Genomic DNA, 23,758 nt, shown 5'->3' on the forward strand with positions numbered 1-23,758 from the left:
ATGATAACGATGTCTACTTAGAAAATTTGAGAATTATCCAACAAAACTATTAGAATGAAAATAATTTCAGTCAAGACCTGATAAAAAATAAATAGAAAAAGAAAGCTTTTATATGTATATGTTAGCAATAACAAATTATGTATGAAATCAAATGGAAAATTTTGGTTCACAAAAGCAAGTAGGTTAATGTATGTGAAACACCTAGCACAGTTCCTAGTAGATAAGGTTATATGAATAATCTGTAACAATAAAATATTGACTAGAGGTGAAATTACCAAGACAAAAGATACATTTTAAGATTCTTGATTTTTAAAAATATGTATCTAACTTTTTATTAAAGTATTTTCTGCATATTAGAACTCTGGTGGTCAGTGTCTAGATCAAGACATAGAACATCTCCAGCACTCCCAAAGTCCCCTGCATGTCCCCTCTTGGTCCCTAGTCATTTTCCTCCCAAAGGTATCTCTTTTTTAAAAATTATTCTTGTAATAGAAGATTGATTTTTCTTTTTTTAATATTTATTAATTTATTCATTTGGCTGCACTGGATCTTAATGGTGGCATGTGGGATCTTTAATCTTCCTTGCGACATGCGGGATCTTTAGTTGCAGCATGTAGGATTTTTTTCTTAATAGTGTCGGCATTTGAACTCTTAGTTGCGGCATGCAAGATCTAGTTCCCTGACCAGGGATCAAATCCGGAGCCCCCTGCATTGGGAGCATGGAGTCTTAGTCACTGGAGCACCAGGGATGTTCTGCCAGGATATTTCTGACTTCTGACCACACTGATTACTTTTGCTAGTTTTACACTTTATTTGAGTGGAATCATACCTATGTATCCTTTAAGTCTGGCTTCTTTTGCTCAGCATTACATTTATGAGATTTATTCATATTGCTCATGTGCTTGTAGATTACTCATATTGCTGTATAATGTTTCCCTGCATGAATTTACCATACGTTTCCATTCTTCTACCCAACTACTAGTACTTTCCAGTTGGGGGCTATTATGAAAAGTACTAAAAAAAAAAAGTACTACTGGGAGCACACACGACATGTATGATGCCTGTCTTTTGGTAGACAGGAGGACAATTTCCCTTTCCATACCTACCCTACCCATGGCTCCCCAGGTGGTGCAGTGGTAAAGAATCCGCCTGCCGATGCAGGAGATGCAGGAGATGCAGTTTCAGGCCTGGTCCAGAAGATCCTCTGGGGAAGGAAATGGCAATGCAGCCCAGTTTTCTTGCCTGGAAAATTCCATGGACAGAGGAGCCTAGCGGGCTACACTACAGTCCATGGGGATGAAAAAAGCTGGACACAACTGAGTGACTGAGCACACTCACACACTAGATTGAAAAGGGAATGTGCTGATTCCAGAGGATACTGCCAAGCAGTTTTTCAATGTGACTATACCAATTTACACACCAAAAGACACATATGAGAGTTCCAATTGCTACCCATAGTTGCTGCTACTTTTTCATTTGAGCCATTCTGATGAAAGTGTAGTGTTATTCCATTATGGTTTTAATTTGGGTTTTCCTGATGACTAATGAAGTTGAGCTCCTTTTTATACGTTTATTGCCCATTTTGATATCTTGCAAAGCATCCGTTGCCATTTTCCTAGTAGGTTGCTTTCTTTCCTATTGATTTGTAAGAGGGTTTTTTTTTGTCTGCATCAAGCCTTAGTTGTGGCACACAGGCTCTTTCATTGTGGTGCATGCACTCTCTAGTTGTGGCTTAGTTGCACCGCGGCATGTAGGATCTTAGTTCCCTGACCAGGGATTGAACTCTCATCCCCTGCATTGCAAGGTGGATTCTTAAACACGACCAGCAGGGAAGTCCCTTGAAAGAGTTGTTAATATATTCTTGCTACAAGCCCTTTGTTAGATATAAGAGTTGCAATATTTTACCCCACTCTGTGGATTGTCTTTTCACTCTCTCAATAGTATCTTCTGGTGAATAGAAGTTCATAATTTCAGTATAATCTATCAAAATTTTCCTTTGTAGTTAACACTTTTTCATGTCTTGTTTTTTTCCAACCAAAATTGTTTTTTCAGTACCATAAATTTATTTTAATATCTTTTTCTCTATGACTAAATTCACAGTGATAATAAAAGTAATGTGTTTTTCTGTTGTCAAGCTGGGTACGTGCTAAGTCCCTTCAGTTGTGTCTGACTCTTTGCAACCCCATGGACTGTAGCCAGTTTCCTCTGTCCATGGGATTCTCCAGGCCAGAATACCGGAGTGGGTTCCCATTTCCTTCTCCAGGGGACCTTCCCGACCCAGGGATCAAACCCACATCTCTTATATCTCCTGCATTGGCAGGCGGATTCTTTACCGCTGGCACCACCTTTGATGCCAAGATGGGTAGAATATGTTAAAATCCACCTATTGAATTTTCTTTAAATACTCCTCCAAAGCATCCTGATAAAAGGCAGGAAGTTTTCACTTTTGCTTTTGTGGAAGGACCCAGAATGCTTTAAGTGCAAATGTGCCTGGCTAGTAATGACATATATTATGTCTCTCACATTTTTATCATTGGTTCTTCTGTAGAAAGTTCTCTTGTGAAATACCACACGTTGTATTTATCAAACATGTGAATAGCCAAGGGAAGGAACATCATCCTTCTGCTACTGTGATAGCACATTGCTCTTTTTTTGTGTGATGCAGGGACTTCTCCTTGCAGTGGCTCCTCTTGTTCCCCAATATGGGGCTCTAGGGCACACAGGCTTCACTAGTTGTGGCACGAGTAGTAGCGGCTCCTGGGCTCTAGAGCACAATCTCAGTAGTTGTGGCATACAGGCTTCATTGCTCCATGACATGTGGGATCTTCCTGGACCAGGAGTCAGACCTGCATTGGCGGGGGGATTCTTTACCACTGAGCTTTTGAGAAGGCCGATAGTACTTTGCTCTTAAGCATATGACAGTACCTTGTGCTTTTCCAGTGTAATTTGCAGCGTGATCTGCCCCGAGATTCTGTATACCCAGTATTTGCAGTGTTAAATAAAGAAGAGAGCTCTGTGTGTTTTCATCATAATTTTCCAGTTTCTACATATTATTATGTAATTTGTCATCCAATTTTTTTCTTCTTCATCAGTGATTTTTAGAAGCCATTTTTGATCAGATTATGTCTTTTGACAGCAGCCTCCCATCCACTTTTCCCTCTCAGTGACCGGTGTGGGGGCCTGGTTTTCCATCCTTACTGGGGCTATGTGAAGTCAGTCTGGGGCCCAGAAACAGGGCCTGCTTTGCTGGTGTGCAGACCTTCCACAGCTCAATAGCCACAGACTGATGGGGTGGATTATCACAGTATATATAGTCCACAGTTTTGTTTTGTTTTTCAAAACTGCATTCGCATCAGTCCAATTGTTTTCTCAAAGACCGAGTCTTTAACCAGCCTGATCTAGTTCTGCGTTGAACTCACTCAGTGCGAGAGCAGAGCTCTGGGATTCTGCAGGGAGCAACAGGGAACATAAATAGCCATCGTGGTATTGTTTCCACAGCAGCTCCAGGTAGCAGCGGCCCATGCTCAATCCACTCGCTCCACTGGCCGCGGCCATGCTCCCCTCGGGTCCCATGAGTCTGGAAGGTGGAGGTGGTAGCACACAGTGGGGATCCCAAATTGTTGCTGCTCTTTTTTTTTTTTTTTTTTGCTGCACCTCATGGCATCTGGTTCCTAGACACCCGCCCCTTGCATTGGAAGCATGGAGTCCTAACCACTGGATCACCAGGCAAGTCCCCCAAACTGTTTCTTAAAGTAGGTGAATTGCAATGTACACAGTCATTGTTGTTTCAGTCACTAAGTCGTGTCCGACTCTGCGACCCCATGGACTGCAGCGTGCCAGACTTCCCTGACTTTCACTATTTCCCAGAGCTTGCTCAAACTGATGTCTACTGAGTCAGTGATGCCATCCAACCATCTCATCCTCTGTCTCCCCTTTCTCTTCCTGCCCTCAATTTTTCCCAGCATCAGGGTCCTTTCCAATGAGTCGGCTCTTTGCGTCAGGTGGCCAAAGTATTGGAACTTCACCATCAGTCATTAGATGTGAATAAATTCTTGTTTTGTCGTATTCATCCCAGGCTTTAGCAAGATCCCAGCTGGCCTGAACATCTTGCCTTTTGGTAGTACTGAGACTTGAATGGTGCCTGACTTAACTCTTTTACTAGCTAAAGAGTTGCATCATTTACCCAATCAGATACTGTTCATAAAATGCCCACCTTACATCAATAGCATCTCTTTGGTAATGTGCTTCTCCATGCCTACTTCTGGAGGGGCAAGAGGTGACACATTCTTTCCATTAACATATGTATTTCATGTCTCAGAGTGGCCTGTGCCAAGACTGTGCTTGAGGAATCTTGGAAAGACAGTTCAAAAATAATAATAGATAGTACTTAGCAAGCACTTATTAATTGCTCAATATAGATAGTGTATTTATCATTAATATCAATATCCATCAATAATAATATTTAGTGTGCAGTTATTAAGGCACTATGCTAAGAGCTTTGTGCGTATTATCCCATTTCATCTTCACAGTAATTCTATGAGGCAGGAAGGCTTTTTATCCCAGTTTTAGAGATGCAGGAACTGAAGTTCAGTGAGGTTAAGGAAATTTCCCCAAGGAACTTGGCCTGTAAGTGTTGGAGCTAAGTAAATGCCCAAACAGGATAGAGATGCAGGTCTGCCTATTCACAGCCTATATTAGCTCTCTGGTCATACATGGTATCTAACAGACATGCTGTACAAGCCAGTTTGATGCAGCTGGAAAAGTCTTTCCTATAATCATGGCAGTAAGGTTAGAATATTCCAGCAATTAAAACTTCACAAATCTACTCTCCCAAGTCGTCCCACCCTCCCCTTCTCCTTCTGCACCCACAAATCCGTTCTCTCCATCTGTGTCTCTATTCCTGCCCTCCAAACGGGTTAACCACTACTATGGATAAAATAGATAGTGGGAGGCTGCTGTTCAGGAGGGAGCTCAGCTCAGTGCTCCGTGATGACCTACAGGGGTGGGGTGGGAGGTAGGAGGGAGACTCAAGAGGGAGGGATATATGTTTACATATAGCTGATTCACTTTGTTGTACAGCAAAAACTAACACAACGTTGTAAAGCAATTATACTCTGACAAAAATAAATTAAAAGCTCTGAAAAAAACTTCACAATACGATCGCATAGCATGGCATAAAAGACTCTTTGTGATGTACCCCCCACACCCAATAGAACCACTCTGCTTATAGTGCCTTCAGAACGTCATGATATTTGTGGCTTTCTGCCTTGAGACATACTATTCTGTTTCACGTGCCCTTCCACTCAATTATTTGTCAAATTCCTTTAAAATTCAGCTTCAGTTCAGTTCAGTCGCTGAGTCGTGTCCAACTCTTTGAGACTCCATGAATCGCAGCACGCCAGGCCTCCCTGTCCATCACCAACTCCCGGAGTTCACTCAGACTCACGTCCATTGAGTCAGTGATGCCATCCAGCCATCTCATCCTCTGTCATCCTCTTCTCCTCCTGCCCCCAATCCCTCCCAGCATCAGAGTCTTTTCCAATGAGTCAACCCTTCGCATGAGGTGGCCAAAGTACTGGAATTTCAACTTCAGCATCATTCCCTCCAAAGAAATCCCAGGGCTGATATCCTTCAGAATGGACTGGTTGGATCTCCTTGCAGTCCAAGGGACTCTCAAGAGTCTTCTCCAACACCACAGTTCAAAAGCATCAGTTCTTTGGCACTCAGCTTTCTTTACAGTCCAACTCTCACATCCATACATGACCACTGGAAAAACCAGAGCCTTGACTAGACAGACCTTTGTTGGCAAAGTAATGTCTCTGCTTTTGAATATGCTATCTAGGTTGGTCATAACTTTTCTTCCAAGGAGTAAGCATCTTTTAATTTCATGGCTGCAATTACCATCTGTTCTGTTATCAACAACCAGTCTGTTGTTCCATGTCCAGTTCCAACTGTTGCTTCCTGACCTCCATACAGATTTCTCAAGAGGCAGGTCAGATGGTCTGGTATTCCAATCTCTCTCAGAATTTTCCACAGTTTATTGTGATCCACACAGTCAAAGGCTTTGGCATAGTCAATAAAGCAGAAACTCAGATGACCATTATATCTACTACTGTAGGCAAGAATCCTTTAGAAGAAATGGAGTAGCCATCATGGTCAACAAAAGAGTCCAAAATGCAGTACTCTGATGCAATCTCAAAAACGACAGAATGATCTCTGTTCATTTCCAAGGCAAACCATTCAATATCACAGTAATCCAAGTCTATGCCCCAACCAGTGACGCTGAAGAGGCTGAAGTTCAACAGTTCTATGAAGACCTACAAGACCTTTTAGAACTAACACCCGAAAAAGATGTCCTTTTCATTAAAGGGGACTGGAATGCAAAAGTAGGATGTCAAGAAACACCTGGAATAACAGGCAAATTTGGCCTTGGAATATGGAATGAAGCAGGGCAAAGATTAATAGAGTTTTGCCAAGAAAATGCACTGGTCATAGCAAACACTCTCTTCCAATCCATCTAAACCTCCATCTAAACATCTAAATTTTCCTTAATTTCCCTCTGATGGCATTAACTCTTCTGTTCTCTGTATCAACCTCTTGCGTGCATGCTAGGTTGCTTCAGTCATGTCTGACTCTTTGCAGCCCTGTGGACTATAGCCCACCAGGCTCCTCTATCCATGGGATTCTCCAGGCAAGAATACTGAAATGAGTGGTCATGCCCTCCTTCAGGGGATCTTCCCAACCCACAGATCAAACCCCTGTCTCTTACACCTCCTGCATTGTAGGCAGGGTAGCTCAGCTGGTAAATAAAGAATCCGCCTGTGATGCAGGAGACCCCAGTTTGATTCCTGGGTTGGGAAGATCCCCTAGAGAAGGGATAGGCTGCCCATTTCTTGGGCTTCCCTGGTGGCTCAGCTAGTGAAGAATCTACCTGCAATGCGGGAGACCTAGGTTTGATCCCTGGGTTGGGAAGATCCCCTGGATAAGGGAAAGGCTTACCTACTCCAGTATTCTGGCCTGTAGAATCCCATGGATTGTATAGTCCATGGGGTTGCGAATGTAACTGAACGACGTTCACTTTACTAGAGGGGCTGATGGGCTTCCTAGATAGGGCACTACTGGTAAAGAAGTGAAGTGAAAGTTGCTCAGTCTTGTTCAACTCTTTGCAACCCCATGGACTATACAGTCCTTGGAATTATCCAGGCCAGAATACTGGAGTGGGTAGCCTTTCCCTTTGCCAGGGGATCTTCCCAAACCAGGGATTGAACCCAGGTCTCCTGCATTGCAGGTGGATTATTTACCAACTGAGCTAGCTGGGAAGCCCCTCTACTTAATATGAAAATGTGTTGCTCACTCATTCAACATGAAATACTATTCTTTTCAGGCAGTAGGCTAAGTTTTAGGAGACAGAGAGTTAAATAACACTTTTGGAGAAGGAGGACTATATGCTAAAGCATGGACAAAAACTAGCTATTAATAGTAGCTCTCACCAGCTGAAATAAAGAATAGGTTTCCACAAGCTGGGATGGGTGGGGAGAGCATATGGTAGGAGAAAAGTGTGCTGGGACATTCTGATTCACCCCAAACTTTGGAAAACAAGAGCTGGTGATCCAGCTGGGCATTTACTGGAATCAAAGCTCATGCTGTGGAACAGGATGACATTTATTTGGCATCTTGGGTTGGTTTTGAGCCCTTGTGGGGTATGGAGTTAGGACCAATGCTGAGAGTTGTCTGAAAAGGAGACTTTGAGATACTCCAGGCATATGCTGTGCTAGCTGTGGAACCAGAGAAAGGCTATTCTCCTCAATTCCACGTGGAACTCAACACTGCTGAATTATCTTGATGGTAGCTTTCAGCACATTGGCTGGTAGCCCCCTTGGGTAGGGACACTGGCATTTTCACAGAGCCCTGTCTGCAGCGGTCGTGGCAGAGGCTGTGAGTAGAGGACATTGAAGAGAGCAAACCAGAGCAATAAGGAAGAAAAAGGTGGATGCTGAATGAAGGATATGGCTGACAGACTGATTCCTGCATCTGTTGAGACGCACCTGAGGTCTTCCACTTAAAATTGGGGCGAGAATATAAATTCTGAACTGCTGAGATATCTCTATACATAAACATATTTATATTCTGATCAGATAGATAATCTTAAATCATAACCACAAACTATTGAGTCCTGGAGACATCAGAGTATACTTTTTAATTTGTTTTTAGGGAACTACATCTCATTTATCTTTATGTCCCAGGACCTATCACAAAACTTGACATGTAGCAACTGGTGACAAAATATTTGTGGATTTATTTAACAAGGGAGTTGGGAGGGGTCAGAGAAGGAGGGTGCAGAGCATCACACATACGTGCACATGCTGAACACTTGAGGATTTCTTCTCAATCTGACCAGACCCAGAATATGAAGCAGAAATGGAATCTGTGCCAAGGGGTTTCCAGCACCCTTTGAATTCTGCCTGGTGTGTATGAGGATGTACCGAGACAAGTTCCGTGGCAGTTAGAAAGTGAACTGGCTGCCAAGATGGAGAGGGAGGAACAAACAGTCTTCACCTTCTACTATCCCGAGGTTCCCAAAGTCAAGGGGGACCGGAGATACCGAAGGGTGAGGAGATGGCTAGTTGTAGCTCAATGGGAAGAAGAGGACTTGTTTAGAGGTGGGTCTAGACAGAGTGTCCTAAAGATAGGGAAGAGATGACCCTGAGCTGTTTTTTTCTGGAAGGAGTAGGGAGAGATGTCCTAGGCTCACATGTGGGGGTGCTTGAGGTAGAGAAGAGCAGGGACCCCGGGGAGTAAGGGTTATCTTCTTGGGTAGGCAATGTCTCCCTCATCCCTTGCCCTTGTAGCCTACCCTCCCCACCCAACATCCGAGTGCCTTGATGCCACCCCAGAGGCGACAGCAGCATCTGGATCAGACACACACCTACATCCGAATGTTCTGTGGCAGCCTCTGTGGCTTTAGCCTCCTGGTGCTGATCTGCATGTCCCCACTGAACTGGGTGCAGTTCCTGGTGATCAATGATGGCCTTGAGCTCTACGCAGGACTCTGGATCCCATGCAACCATGAGCTGTGCTGGAGCCACACACCCAAGCCACCCTGTGAGTGTCACTGAATTGAATGCTGCAGGCCCCACAGTTCCAGAATTTTCTGCCTCATTGGCTCTTCATCTCTTTTCCTCCGAGATCTTTTGACCTTCACCTCTCTGAGTCCAGAAGGGATCTCAGCCAGACTGTGAACATGGACGTCCTTTTCTCTGATATCCTCGGTGTACCCGTTCTCCTTCATACCTCAGGTCATTTCCTCTCCCAGATTATGAGCTGATAGCCTTTTCCTCTCTGTGAAGAACTTGTTTGTCATTTATGAGCTGTTCTTGTGATGCAATGAGATTTAGTCTAATGTGGTTTGCAGAAATAGGAGCGCTGGATCATAGCTGGAGGAAAGAGCCAAGTGTCTCAGCCTTGGTCAGTTTTAACTTTCAGGGTCAGTTTGTTCTGCTAACTGTAGAAGAGAAGTTGACTGTGTGTCAGATATGTAGTATAACAAATGCCAGATATTTAGAGAATAAATTGTCAAATTTTTGTGAATTTAAGTAAATCTGAAGATGAAACACATAATATTAAGAAATAAATTTCTAGGGGAACTTCCCTGGTGGTACAGTGGCTAAGAATCCCAATGCAGGGGGCCCAGGTTCAATCCCTGGTCAGGCTACGAGATCCCATATGCCACAACCAAGACCTGGCACAGCCGAAAAATAAATATATTAAAAATAAATTTCTAGGACCATATGCATGAAGCTTTTCAACCAGAACTAAGACTTAGAGGAAAGCTAAAACTGTACTATACAGTTTCCCCAACATCCACCAAGAGATGCATTTATGCAAAAGGACAGGTACTGTGAAAGAAAGCATACAGGAGTAAAGTGTTTATTTCTCCGAAGATGAACAGGAGTCCAAAATTTGTGAGGAGGGGGCATCTATCCAACCCTGAAGTGGAGTATCACCTATTTGGCATGGGCTCATATTTAGGATGGGTTTCTCAGGTAGTTCTAGTGGTAGAGAACCCACCTGCCAATGCAAGAGACATAAGACATAAGGGTTCCATCCCTGGAAGAGGGCACAGCAACCCACTCTGGTATTCTTGACTGGAGAATCCCATGGACAGAGGAATGTTGGTGGGCTACTGTCCATAGGGTCGCAAAGACTCAGACAAAACTGAAGCAACTTAGCATCCATGCACACATATTTAGTATCTGGAACTAAGGGATAGGATCCTAAAGTGAGATCTTCCAGAAGGAACTAAAATGAAAGGCAGGCAGACAATTCAACTACATCTTCAACTAAAACAAAAACTAGAGAAAATAATTGTAACAAATACGAAAGATAGAAGGTTAATGGCCTTAATATATATTAGATGATATACAAGTTTTTATTATAATAAAATACCTCCACAAATAAACTTTTTGTAAACAATTTATAAAACAGATACTGCAGATAGAAACATAGAAAAAATTACTTTAACCTCAATCTGTCATTAAAGAACAGCAATCAAATGAATGAGATAGGATGTTTAGCCATGATATTAACAGAGATGTGTAAATGGTAATATCTGTGCACAGTGCTGCACACTCTCACAGCATGAGAACAACCAAAGCAGTATGATAAGTGCATTCAGAGATTTACACTCACTAACTTCATTTCTAGAGAAATGGAGTAAGAGATAGAGGCCTAGCGACTTCCCTGGTGGTCCATTGGTTAAGACTCTGCTTCCACTGCAGGGGGCACTGGTTCAGTCCTTGGTCAGGGGAACTAAAGATCCTACATGTCTCACGGTGCATAAAATACAAATAAAAATAGATAGAGGCATAAACATTAAGCTGCAGTTGTATTTATGTTACTGGGTACCCAGGCTAAACCTCAGGCTTTGAGATTATTATTTAAAAAATTTTTAATAATTTTGTTTATTTTTGGCTGTTCTGGGTCTTTGTTACCATGTGGACTTCTGTCTAGTTGCGGTGAGTGGGCTTCTCACTGCAGCGGCGTCTCATCGCAGAGAGTGGGCCCCAGGGCATGTGGGCTTCAGTAGGTGCTGCACATGGGCTCAGTAGTTGCAGCTCCCCCGCTGTAGAGCTCAGGTTCAGTACTAGTGATGCCTGGGCTTGGTTGCTCCAGGCATGGGGGATGTTTCCAGACCAGGGATCAAATCCGTGTCCCCTACATTAGCAGGCAGATTCCTTACCACTGAGCCACCTGGGAACCTCCTATTTAAATCTTTAATGAATCAGAATCTTGAAATGTTGTCACTTAAGCAGTAATTTATTTCTTGGAGCCTTGAATTCACCTATGAGGCCAACTATTGTTTAGAGAATGTCAACTGAGTTAAGTACACAGTTGTAAATATCCACCCTATTTCCAATGTTGTGCTGTGCTTAGTCGCTCAGTTGTGTCCCACTCTTTGCGACCCCATGGATTGTAGCCCACCAGGCTCCTTTGTCCGTGGGGATTCTCCAGGCAAGAATGCTGGAGTGGGATACCATGCCCTCCTCCAGGGGATCTTCCCAACCCAGGGGTCAAACCCAGTTCTCCAGCATTGCAGGTGCATTCTTTATCAGCTGAGCTACCAGGGAAGCCCATTTCAGTGTTAACTATCCTAATTCTAGGGTCAGTAATTAATCTGCAATACAGATTTCGTTAGGAATGCCCCAAATGTTATCAGTATGTCTAGGATTCATCAGCCTGTAATAATAACATGCTATTGTAAGGCAAGTGCAGAGAAAAAGAGAGCGAGCCAAGCAGTCAGGCAAGAAAAGGGAGATTTATTAGAGGGAAAAGAGAGGGTGACTGGCCCTTAAAGAGAACCAGCATCCTCCCTTTCTGACGGCAGCCTTCTTATACCCCACCAATGAAAAATTCTCTGAAGGGATGGTCACATAGCTGGAGGTCTGGAATCTGGTGGTCTTGCAGCTTTGAGAAGATAGGCGCCAGTGAGATAACAGGATGCCATTTGGGGAATTTGGTCAATCTCAAGGATCACTGTGATTTATTCTTTGTTTGCGAGGTCGACATTATGAGCCATCTTATCAGTGAGACCCCATGTGGACCCTATCATTCCAGCCTTTTTGATTTAGGATAAAGGCCGAAGGTCAGTCTTCTGTAACTGCTTCCTGTAGGACAGGGGCATCATGGGGGTGAGATAAGAAAAGGTTGGAATGTAGGTTAAGGGGATTTGTGTAAGGTCAAAGTTTTTGATAATCTGAGTGAGTTAGAAGTAGCTTGTAGATAATTCGGTTGGTGAGGGCTTGTAAGCGATCCTGCCACTGTAAGAGTTACACTGGGCTCCATAGAGGTGACGAGAGTTGGGGTCTGGAGCCCTGGGCACCTTCAGTCTTCAGTGGTGAGTCCGAGGAGGCTGGGCAGAGCTGGGTTGAAGGACTCCTGCTCAGGACCAGGAGGGGATGTCCAGATTCCTGGAGAGGGATTTGGGCAGTCAACCTTCCAATGTCCCTTTATGCCACAGCTGGGACATGGACTTGGAGGAAGCCTTGGCTATAGGCATGAATGAGCCCGGTGTCTTTCTTTACCACATTTGAAACGGGCCCAGGTGTTTTCCGTTCTTTGCTGGTTGGTGGAGGCTTGGAAACCATGTGGGACAGTGGCTAAAAGGTGGTCTTTGGCCTGACCTCATTGGGCCTTCTCTAGCTTTGCCTTTTCTTCCCAGTTATTGAAAATCTTAAAGGCTAAATTTAAAAGGTCTCGTTGAGGGAGTTGAGGGCCTTCTTCTGCCTTTTTTGGTTTCTTTTGGATATCTGGGGACGACTGGGACATAAAATGGGTCTAATTTTGTGTATTTTTGTAGCACTTCCGTTAACTTGGCTAGAAATTGTGCCGGGGTTTTCGTCTAGTCTTTGAGTTACTTCCTGGAGCTTAATCAAAGTTGAGGACTTTATGCCCTGCCTTTTGAAGGCCCACAATGAGGCAAGCAATCATAAGATCTGGCTGCTCCAGATCTCCCTGCCTGATAATCCCAGCTGGGATCATCTCCGGGGCGGGGAAGCCCCTATGGGCTCAGTGTCGTCTGTTCTGTGTATCTCATCAGCATGCACCTGAGAGGCTTGCCATATTCCTTCCCTCTCTTCTGGGAGAAGAGTGGGTGAAAGGATGATGTAAATATCATGCCAGGCTAAGTCATAAGACTGGGTAAGATACTTGAATACTTTTAGATAATTATCAGGATCTGAGGAGAAGGAGCCAAGACTCTCTTCAATCTGAGCTAGATCAGTGAGGGAGAATGGGACATGAACCCCAACAGTGCCTTCTGCTCCAGCTCCTTCCTGTAAAGGGAGGAGTGGAGCAAGGGAAGGAGTGGGGTCCAGCGGTGAAGTTTCCTGTTTTAAAGTTGTTCAGGACCGGGTACACGGAGGGCATCTAGGAAGGTCCCGGTAAAGCCATGGGACACTCAGGGTAGAGGGTGGGGCTGAGGTCTCCGTGTATCTCAGGCACAGGCTGGGGAGGGGGGTTGGGAGCTGGAGGCCTGCGCTTGAGAAGGAGGAAGGTAGGAGGGTTCGTAAGATAGAGGTTGTGGCACAGGGTCTGGGGCAGCTGCAAGGGAATCGGGAGCGCTAGGCATGGGCTGTGGTCAGGAGGGTGGAAGGAAGAAGTCTGAATAGGGAACAGGAAACACCGTATTGGGAGGATGTGGCCCAGAGTGGGCTAAGAGTACTTGAGAAGTAGAACAGAATTCACAGAGGGGGTCGAGAGCGAAGAGCAAAGAAAGCCTGAACGTAAGGGATTTCTAACCACTTACCATTATGGCGGCAGAAGTTATCAAAAGTCCTATAGAGGATTATACTAGAGAGTTCCGTTTTCTGGCCACTGGGACGTGTTACCAAGTCTGTATTGCGGCCAGACAGTGTTAGAATAGTAAATAAGTCTTTTTGGTCTGATCTCCCCTTGGAAGCTCACACCTTTTAGGTTTCGGAGAAGACATCCTAGAGGAATAAATTTTGAGGGCGGGGGTTGAGAATTTCCATTTGCGGCCGAATAGGGAGGTTAGCTGCTACTGCTACTAAGTCGCTTCAGTCGTATCTGACTCTGGGCGACCCCATAGACGGCAGCCCACCAGGCTCCCCCGTCCTTGGGATTCTCCAGGCAAGAACACTGGAGTGGGTTGCCATTTCCTTCTCCAATGTATGAAAGTGAAAGTGAAGTCGCTCAGTCGTGTCTAACTCTTACCGACCCCTTGGACTGCAGCCTACCAGGCTCCTCCATCCACGGGATTTTCCAGGCAAGAATACTGGAGTGGGGTGCCATTGCCTTCTCCGATAGGGAGGTTAGACAAGGGCGAGAGAAAGTGAGGAGAAAGATCCGAGAGAAAAGGCGTCCCTGTTCTCAGGATTTTCTCAGAGAGTAATAATAGTCTGCTTTGAAATGGGCGTCCCCTATTTCAAAGTCAGATGGGGCACAAGGCCAAGGGCCAGAGGGCAGTGGGGATCCTCCCACCTAGTGCTAGGACTTGGAAATGAAGCGAGAGAGAGAAAGAGAGAGAGAGGAGAGAGGAGGGAGAAGAGAGAGAGGAGAGAGAGAGAGAGGATCCAAGAGAATGGGATTTCACTCACCCTTGTAACTGATGGATGAAATGTGGGCCAGCGTGTGGATGTCAGTCCAGTTGGGATTTCACTCACCCTTGTAACCGATGGATGAAATGTGGGCCAGCGTGTGGTTGTCAGTCCAGCAAGGCAAGTGGAAAGTCCCGTCCTCGAGCTCGTGCAGTTTCTCGGCCAGGTCCAAGGGAGGGGCCCACCGGAGGTAAGGCGAGTGCAGAGAAAAAGAGAGCGAGCCAGGCAGTCAGGCAAGAAAAGGGAAATTTATTAGAGGGAAAAGAGAGGGTGACTGGCCCTTAAAGAGAACCAGCATCCTCCCTTTCTGACGGAGTCCTTCTTATACCCCACCAGTGAAAAATTCTCTGAAAGGATGGTCACGTAGCTGGAGGTCTGGAATCAGTGGTCTTGCAGCTTTGAGAAGATGGGCGCCAGTGAGATAACAGGATGCCATTTGGGGAATTTGGTCAATCTCAAGGATCACTGTGAATTATTCTTTGTTTGCAAGATCGACATAATGAACCATCTTATCAGTGAGACCCCATGTGGACCCTATCAGCTATTATTGCCCAAGTTCAAAAACTACAAACTTTTACCTACTGGACTGCAAAAATTTAGCCACGTCTGCCATGGTGTCCCCAGTCATTTCTGAGACTTTCACTGGGGCTATCTCAGATGGGCTCAGATGGGCTCAGATGGGTTCATGTTCCTTCGTCCTAGACTTACTTCAGGCCGCTGTTCCTCTACCTCTTTCTTCCCCTGGTTCTAGATTACTGATAGCCTCTGTGCTGTATTGGTGATGGGATGAAGAAAGAATGGGAGTAAAGGGTGCAATCCTTCATTTCTACTACTAGGTCTCAGCGTGCAACAGACCTTTCTGCTAATTTCCTACATAAGTGAGATCAGACCATAATGTAAAGGAAAGTGTGTTGCCAGTGAGAGGGACTTGAACTGTTTTGCAGAAGGTAAAGAAAGCCTGGGTCTTTAGTCCAGAGCCAGGACCCTGGGAACCGTCACACAATAAACACCCACAAGCTGTGTAGGGATGTTTGATTCTAGTGTATCCAGTAGGTACGGGTGAATCTAAATACAAAGAAGGTTTCAGAACTTCCTCTCCAGAGTGCTAGGTATCCATCCAAAATCTCTTGTATTCCAAAACCACATCCTTCGGGCACTTCCGCTGAGCCTGGGGGAGTTTTGATCTTACGCTCCTGGAATGGAGGCACAGTGGCAGCAGCTTGGAGGTTTAAATTTGGCTAAATAAGTGGACTGATTGCTCTGCTTGTCTCCAGCAGCACCTTCCTCATCCTCAAAGCCAATGTCTACTTTCCATCTCCATCTACTCAATCTGGCTCCTTCAGAGTTAAAAGGTACTAGATTTCTTCGGAGTACTGCTACCCTGTCCTGGCTTTGATTTTTGCTGAAGGCACTAGAGTGAAGTGAGGGGAGCCCTCTTGGAACATCTCATTACCAGATGACTTCTTTACTCTGCTCTTTATTGTTCCTCTTTTGATGTTGTTGGAAAAGGAAGGTTTGCTTTATTGAGGAACCTAGCAACCCGGGGAGAAGGTGGGCTTGTGTCCAGACACCAGCTCTGAAGATTCTGCTCCATCATGAAAGCTTCTCAGATGGTAAAGAATCCACCTGCAAGGCAGGAGACATGGGTTCGATCCCTGGATCGGGAAGATCCCCTGGAGAAGGGGATGGCTACCCACTCCAGTATTCTTGCCTGGAGAATCCCATCAACAGAGGAGCCTGATGGGCTACAGTTTATGGGGACGCAAACAGTCAGACACGACTGTGCATGTAATTTATATATTTTGTATCTATGAATGTTTCTAAAGGGAGAATCATTTGGGAAGGAGGTCAGAGTCTTCATTATCTTCCATTGTGTGCAGACTTTTTTTCTGATTGGTTGGTGGTGAGGTAACAGGGTGGTGTTTTAGGAACCTTGTGCTCAGGCTGAAGTCACCATCCTTTATGTGGGTGGGGGCCTTAGTTCCCAGTTTCAGGACTTAATGAAGCTCAGGTTCTTTTTTTGTTTGTTTTTTGTTGCACTGGGTGTTTGTTGCTGTGCGTGGACTTTCTACAGTTGCGAAGAGCAGGGGCTACTCTTCACATGGGCTTCTCATCGTGGTGGCCATCTTTGTTGTGGAGCACAGGGCCTAGGGCACTGAGGGTTTCAGTAGCTGCTGTCTGTAGGCTCCAGAGTGAAGGCTCAGTAGTGGTGGCCTAGGCGCTTAGTTGCCCCTCAGCATGTGGGATCTTCCCAGACCAGGAATCGAACCGGTTTCCCCTGCATTGCAAGGTGGTTCTTAATCACTAGACCACCAGGGAAGCCTGAAGCTCAGGTTCTTGCTATCTCATCACAGAAAGAATTCAGGGAAAGACAAAGTTGATAGGTAAGAAGTGGATTTATTTAGAGAGAAACGCACTTCACAGACAGAGTGTGGGCTCTCTCAGAAGGCAAAAACCAGCATGCTCTTTCATCTCATGTTGTCTTCAGTTCCCCACTGCTTCCTTTTGGGGTGTCAACAGCCTTAAAAGAGATGAGCATCTCATGTGACCAAGCCCATTTGTTCACAAGAGTGGGGTGGCTTCCAGCCCTACACCTCTCACTTTCCAGAGACTCTTGGGCAGTTTTCCTAATAATGGAAGGGGATCTTGTCCATCACTTACAAACTGCCAAATGGTTTCTCAATTCACTGAGAAACGCTACTTCTTTCTAGTTGGCCAGTGCCCCCTCCTGTCCAGGCAGCTTTTCCATGCTACCTGGTGGTGCTCTGAAGTACAGAATCACTGATTGGGCTGACACTAAGAATAGCAGCAAGGATATTATCAAGTTTTCCAGATGATCTGGACTTCTTCTCTGCCAAATTGAAAGTGATGTCTCTTCCAGGATGTTAGCTTCATTGTCTTCCCTAACTGGGAGGCTTGTTTTGCTATTCCCGCAACCTAAGTCCACATCAATGCATGTCCTTAAAGAAAGCTTAGAAATATTTGGGTACAGGTGACCCACATGGGTGTTCCTTCTATCCAGGGTGCTCCTCTCTGGACCAAGATTTCTTACTGACATGTACAAGTAGGGACTTTTGTAACAGGTTCTAAAATTTTTGAAACATTAATAGGTAAGCTGCCATATAAACTGTTGGTTAGGGCTTCCTTGGTGGCTTATTGATGAAGAATAACCAGCCAATGCAGGAGACATGGGTTCGATCTCTGGTCCTGGAAGATCCCACATGCCATGGAACAACTAAGCCTCTGTGCCACAACTACTGAGACTGTGCTCTGGAGCCTGCAAGCCGTGACTACTGAAGCCCGCACACCCTAGGGCCAAAGCTCTGCAATAAGAGAAGCCACCACGTTGAGAAGCCTGCACGCCACAGTGAAGAATAGCCCCTGTTTGCCACAACGAAGACCTGGGGCAGCCCAAAATAAATAATTTCATTTTAAAAAATTGTTGTTTAGAAGCTAAAATATGATTTCTTCTTACAGGATGTAGAGGCTTGAATTCAGCTTTCAGATCTTTGTTTTGTTACATGAAATTTAGAAAAAAACTATGAAGTTAGCCAAATGTAGCTGTTTGAGACTCTGAAGCTAAGTGCTTAGTTTGGTTAGATAATTTGTTGCATATCGTTATCACGGTAGACATGGTTCCTCTAAGGGTTTAGGCTATACTATGCTGCAAACCTTTAGTTGTTCTCATGGAATTGTGAGTGATCTTGTTTACGGAGTTTTCAGGCGAAGAGAAACTCAGACTAAAAGGATGGTTAAGAAGAACGTGAAAGTAGTCTTCCCCTCGTGGTAGAAGAAAGACTAGACTGTAACATCTTAGACAGGAGTTGAACTGGATATCTTAGTCCTCTTTTGTGTTTTAAATATCGGAACTCATGTGAACCAGTATAAGCTAAAGAGTGAACTTCTTTGTAGAGATTCAGAAGAATCTCATAACTCCCAAAGGCAGGAAGTTTTCTGGACCTCGGGATTCCAGAGGAGACTGTGATCTCAGGCAAAGAAAATCAAGCCAACTAGTCATTCAGTCCCTCCTGAACTCCTTTGTCTCTTCACTTTGGTTATGCTTTATTTTATCTCTACAGCTCAGTTTTTCCTGTTTATTAGTATATAAGTGCCTGGAAAGGGGGCTATCCCAGGCTAGCTTTATGTCTTCTTGGTTCAAGTAAGCAAAAGAGGAAAGTAGCATCAATCAGTCCCAAATCCAGATAGCCAAGCACAGGAATTAAACTGGTACCTTTCCTTGGTCCTACTAATGATAGTCAAAGGAGTTGTAGGCAAGGGTCCAGGGCTTGAGACAAGGGCTGTGAGGGCCCATGGAAGACTACAGGCTCAATACTGCAAAAGATGCTTCTCACACTGGGCTTCATGCAGCTCAGTCTAGCTGATGGCCCTAGCTGGCTAGCTCTGTATATCATTTTATTTGTTTATTTTTGGCTGTGTGGGTCTTTGCTGCATGGGCTTTTCTCTAGTTGTGGTGAGTGGAGGCTACACTCTAGTTGAGGTGCACGGACTTCTCTTTGCAGTGGCTTCTTACTGCAGAGCGCAGTCTCTAGGGCTCTTGGGTTTCACTAGTCATGACACAGGGGCTCAGTAGTTGCAGCTCTAGGGCTCTAGAGCATTGGCTCAATAGTTGTGGAGCAGTGGCTTAGTTGCCTCCAGGCAGGTGGGATCTTGCCGGATCAGGGATTGAACCCACGTCCCTTGCATTGGTAGGCGGATTCTTTACCACTGAGCCACCAGGGAAACCCCTAACTGGCTAATTCTGAATGACCTAGTTTTCAGAAAATGTGCTGCCCTTGGGTTTTCATGTTTTAATGTGGCTAACTTGTTGAGGCCATATAGCACCTGACCTCTGTGAGTAAAAGGGTGAAAAAGAAAGTGAAAGTGAAATTTGCTCAGTCTTGTCTGACTCTTTACGACCCCTTTGGAATTTTCCAGGCCAGAATAATGCAGTGGTAGCCCTTCCCTTCTCCAGGGGATCTTCCCAACCCAGGGATCGAACCCAGGTCTCCCACATTGCAGCTGGATTCTTTACCAGCTGAGCTGCAACGGAAGCTCAGAAATATTGGAGTGGGTAGGAGGGTGGTTTCTCTTAATGGAAATTACTGTTATTGATTTTTGTTAGCCAGTGGTATGTTCTAGACAACAAAATAAAACTTAAGAGGCAGTTTGTGGACAAGAATAAGCTTGGTAGTCTTCTCTCTAAGGTTACTTGGAAGCTGGACTTGGCTTTTTAGGCATAAAAGTGCTTAGAGAAGTTTTCCTGGTAGGGATGAGCTGGCCCTTGTTACATTGAGACAGAAAATAAGCTAGATGAGGAAGCACCCTATGAAGAAATTGAAGATATTGGTAGATCTGTGGTACCTCAGTAAAGATACATCTACTTGTAAGTTACTCCATTTCTTAATTCTCCTGTAAAACTGGGGAAGATAAAATACAGAAGAATTGTTCTATATTGCTGGGGAAGTCAAGCGAAGGATCTATTTCATGTTAGGGATATAGTAGCAAAAAGTAAGCGTTGTCGGGGCTTCCTTGGGGGTCCAGTGATTAAGAATCAGCCTTGCAATGCAAGGGACACAGGTTCAATCCATCCCTGGTTCAGGACAATCCCATGCTGAGGAGCAACAAAGCCTGCTGAGCCCATGTGCTGCAGTCTCTAAAGCCCACTCACCTAGAGTCTGTGCTCTGCAACAAGAGAAGCCACCTCAGTGAGAAGCCTGCCTGCCCCAACAAAGAGCCCCCACTCGACTCGCCACAAGTAAAGAAAGCCTGAGTGCAACCATGAACACCCACCACAGCCAAAAAATAAAATAAATACGCAAATAAATATTTAAAAAAAAAAAAACAGGAAGGGTTGGCATGTTCCCTCTTCTTTCTTACCAACACCCAGTCTGAAGGGGCAGAAACAAGGAGAGCAGAACCCTGGAGCCAAGAGATGAGCAAGAGGCGTGTTATGGCACCAGGGTCAGGGCACTGGCGCAAAAGAACCTTAGCAGACCTGTCCTCAAACACACATGAGGTGGGGCCTTGAGAGACTCAGAAAAAAAAGGAGGTATCTGTGGGGTGTTAAATTCCTGCAATCCAGTAAATTGGGGGCTTGAAATCATTATGAGATGGGAGTTAAGGTAAATGTGACTTCATTTTATAGCCACAGGCTGATTGTTCATGCCAGATACATTTTTTTTTTTGAAATTTCAAAGAAAAATTTATTTCTTTAAAATGGGTGGTTAGAATATATATACAATTTCCTTTGTTTTTATTTCCTTTAATCTGCATGTATTTTTATAACATTTTCATACCTATTCAGCATATAATTAAAAAAATTTTTTTCAGTGTCATTGTGCTTAAATGTCCTTGCATTTTAAGATGAAGCTTTTTTTTCTCTTTTTTTTAATTTTTTTAATTTTAAAATCTTTAATTCTTACATGCGTTCCCAAACATGAACCCCCCTCCCACCAGATACATTTAAAAGAGAAAAATAAATAGAAACAAACTCCAACAATGGTAAAATCATTAAGCAAAGTATGTTGATATGATAGACTATCTTGTAGCCATTAAATGTGATGTTTACAGCAGATGATCTGAGAAAACCTTACTGCATCATCTCTTTAAAAAAATCACTAAATTCAGTATCATGTCGACTATGTACAGGGGATAGAAAAATACCAGAAAGAAACCAAATAAGATGCTAACAATGGTTGTCTGTGGGTAGTGGGAATGTGGCTGGTATACTTCCTGCTTCTTGGCAATTTGTAGCCCCTCCAATGCTATATTGAGTATGTATTACTTTTAGAATTAGAATTAGGAACAAGAAAAAGTTCAAACGTGTTGTAATACTGGTCACACCTCTTATAAGCTGGTCTACGTCTAAGTTACTGTGCTAACGTACCCAGAACTATTTGTATATTATCTTTAGTTTTACAGTGAAGGTTTTGCCTTCATAGTGAAAAATTCCAAACGTCAGTGAAGAGCTGGGAAAGATTCTTACCTTGTGCCCGGGACGCCACATAGCAAGCTCAGTTTCATCCTCTTTAGTCTTCTCTCCCTTCTCTTAAGACTCTGTCTGGTTTTCTTAAGGAGAGGTTCCCAGCTGGACTAACCAAGCCTCTCCTTCTCTTTGGCAGATTACCTCCAATATTCCAGGGCCTTCTTCCTCATCTCTGTCTTCACCATACTTGTTGTCCTTGGCTGGCTCTTCAGTTCTTGCCTCCCTAGAAGAGGAAGGGTGACTGGTAACTTGGATCTGAAGGTATCCATGCTCAGCTTCGTCTCAGGTACAGACCTAGATGGCAGGGTAGTACTGTGGTAAAACTGCTGAGGGAACAAACTTCTGTGTGGGTTTTTATCCTCTTTTTCTTGTTCCCTTTCTCTTCTTCATTCCATCAAGTTGCCAGCTACCTGCCCTGTCTTACTGTATGAAACACATTCGTTAACTTAACCCAGGGAAGAGGCCTCACCTTGGTCAGTCATCTTGATTAGATTTTTATCTCTTTGATCCTTTCTATGTAATATGGTATGGGCTTCTCCAGTGGCTTAGTGGTAAAGAATCTGCCTGCAACGCAGAAGACGTGGGTTCGACCCCTGGGTGGGGAAGATCCCCTGGAGGAGGAAATGGCAGCCCACTCCAGTTATTCTTGCCTGGGAAATCCCATGGACAGAAGAACCTGGCAGGCTACAGTCCATGGGGTTGCAAAAAAGTTGGACACAACTTAGCGACTAAACAACGATGACAAATAATGTGGTGTCTGGAAGTAGAAGAATTGAGGGTAGCAGTCAAGGCAGATTAAAGACACTGAGGGGTGTGACATGTTTTCTTCTGGTCCTAGCCTCCTGCTTGCTGCTCTGCCTCATCCTGTTTCTGGAACAGGTCGACTTGCATACTTCGGAAAGAGTGGAGTCAGCTCTCCTATGGCCCTATCAGGTTAATTGGGGGAGTGACTTCATATACTTGTTTGCGGGTGAGTCAGTCCCCTTTCCTGCCTTAAGCTAGGAGGATAGAAGGGGAAATCAGTTCTTGAAAGGGAGGAGGAATCTAGGAGAAAGAGAAGCACTAACCATTCCTATTAAAAACATTCATACCTCAAGAGGCAGTGTGGTATGGTAAAGAAAACATGCATTTTGGAGTCTGAAAAAAATCTAGAATTAGTAACCTGTTCTGCTAACTGGCTTCCCTGGTGGCTCAGACGGTAAAGCGTCTGCCTACAAAGCCAGAGACCTGGGTTCAATCTCTGGGTTGGGAAGATCTCCTGGAGAAGGAAATGGCAACCCACACCAGTATTCTTGCCTGGAAAATCCCATGGATGGAGGAGCCTGGGAGGCTACAGTCCATGGGGTTGCAGAGTCAGACACGACTGAGTGGCTTCACTTTCACTTTTCTACTAACTGAGGCACAGATGGGTTGAGAAACTTGCTCAAGACCATAGAGAAAGTAGGAACTGTGATTTGCGTCCAGGAGGTTCAGGCTTTGTCCTAACCACGGAAGAAGTACAGTAATGAAATGGGAGTGCAGGAGGGTAAAGAAACCCTGCTGGCGGGGTGGCGGGTCGGGGGGGGGGGGGGCGGCAGGGGATTGACTTCACTGAAAAGAGCCCTTGTGAGCTGAGTATTGAAAGAATGAGTTAGAATTTTCAAAGCCCAAAGACCGTCTGTCTCTTGAAACTCACCTCGACTTCTTCTCTTCCCCTAGGGATTGTCTCCTTCCTCAATTACATAACTTCCAGATCTCCTCCTCTGGATCAAGACATCACTGCAGTTCCTACAGAAAAGTCAAGGCTGGGATTTGGTCCAGTGACTCTGCCTGTTGAAGATGACTGGTCAGAGCTTCTGACAGACTCTTCGAGTGAGATTCAACAAAACCCATCAAATATAGAACTGTGACTGATAAGAACCCAACTACTGCTTGACTTAAAAACAGGGGAGAAGCTAACTGAGTAGGGAATGATTGTGCAAATTTGAGGAAACTCTCCTAATATCATGTCCATATAACTGAAGGGGACAGCATTAAAGCTGATGATATGTCCTTTGTGTATGTTGCATCCAAAATGGGTATGATAGTCATAAAGCAAATTACGAAAACTCCCAGAAGAAAAAGTTGCTAAAATATCAGTGTTTAGATACATAGATGAAAGAAACTAGCAATAGATGGC

The 23,758-nt window shown here is 44.6% G+C and overlaps 1 protein-coding gene and 1 pseudogene across 1 annotated transcript; one reads left to right on the plus strand and one right to left on the minus strand.

Annotated features, from left to right (window-relative positions):
* Positions 1-2,329: 2,329 nt before the first annotated feature.
* LOC138444041 (NADH dehydrogenase (ubiquinone) complex I, assembly factor 6-like) lies at positions 2,330-3,555 on the minus strand (annotated as a pseudogene).
* Positions 3,556-8,527: 4,972 nt separating this feature from the next.
* TMEM202 (transmembrane protein 202) lies at positions 8,528-23,489 on the plus strand. The gene is made up of 5 exons (XM_069597381.1): positions 8,528-8,608; positions 8,850-9,102; positions 21,737-21,886; positions 22,439-22,570; positions 23,299-23,489. Exons 1-5 carry the CDS (start codon positions 8,528-8,530, stop codon positions 23,487-23,489), a joined length of 807 nt encoding a protein of 268 aa, XP_069453482.1.
* The last annotated feature ends 269 nt before the right edge of the window (positions 23,490-23,758 follow it).

Source organism: Ovis canadensis, chromosome 7 (assembly GCF_042477335.2).
Source record: "Ovis canadensis isolate MfBH-ARS-UI-01 breed Bighorn chromosome 7, ARS-UI_OviCan_v2, whole genome shotgun sequence".
Taxonomy (NCBI): Eukaryota; Metazoa; Chordata; class Mammalia; order Artiodactyla; family Bovidae; genus Ovis; species Ovis canadensis.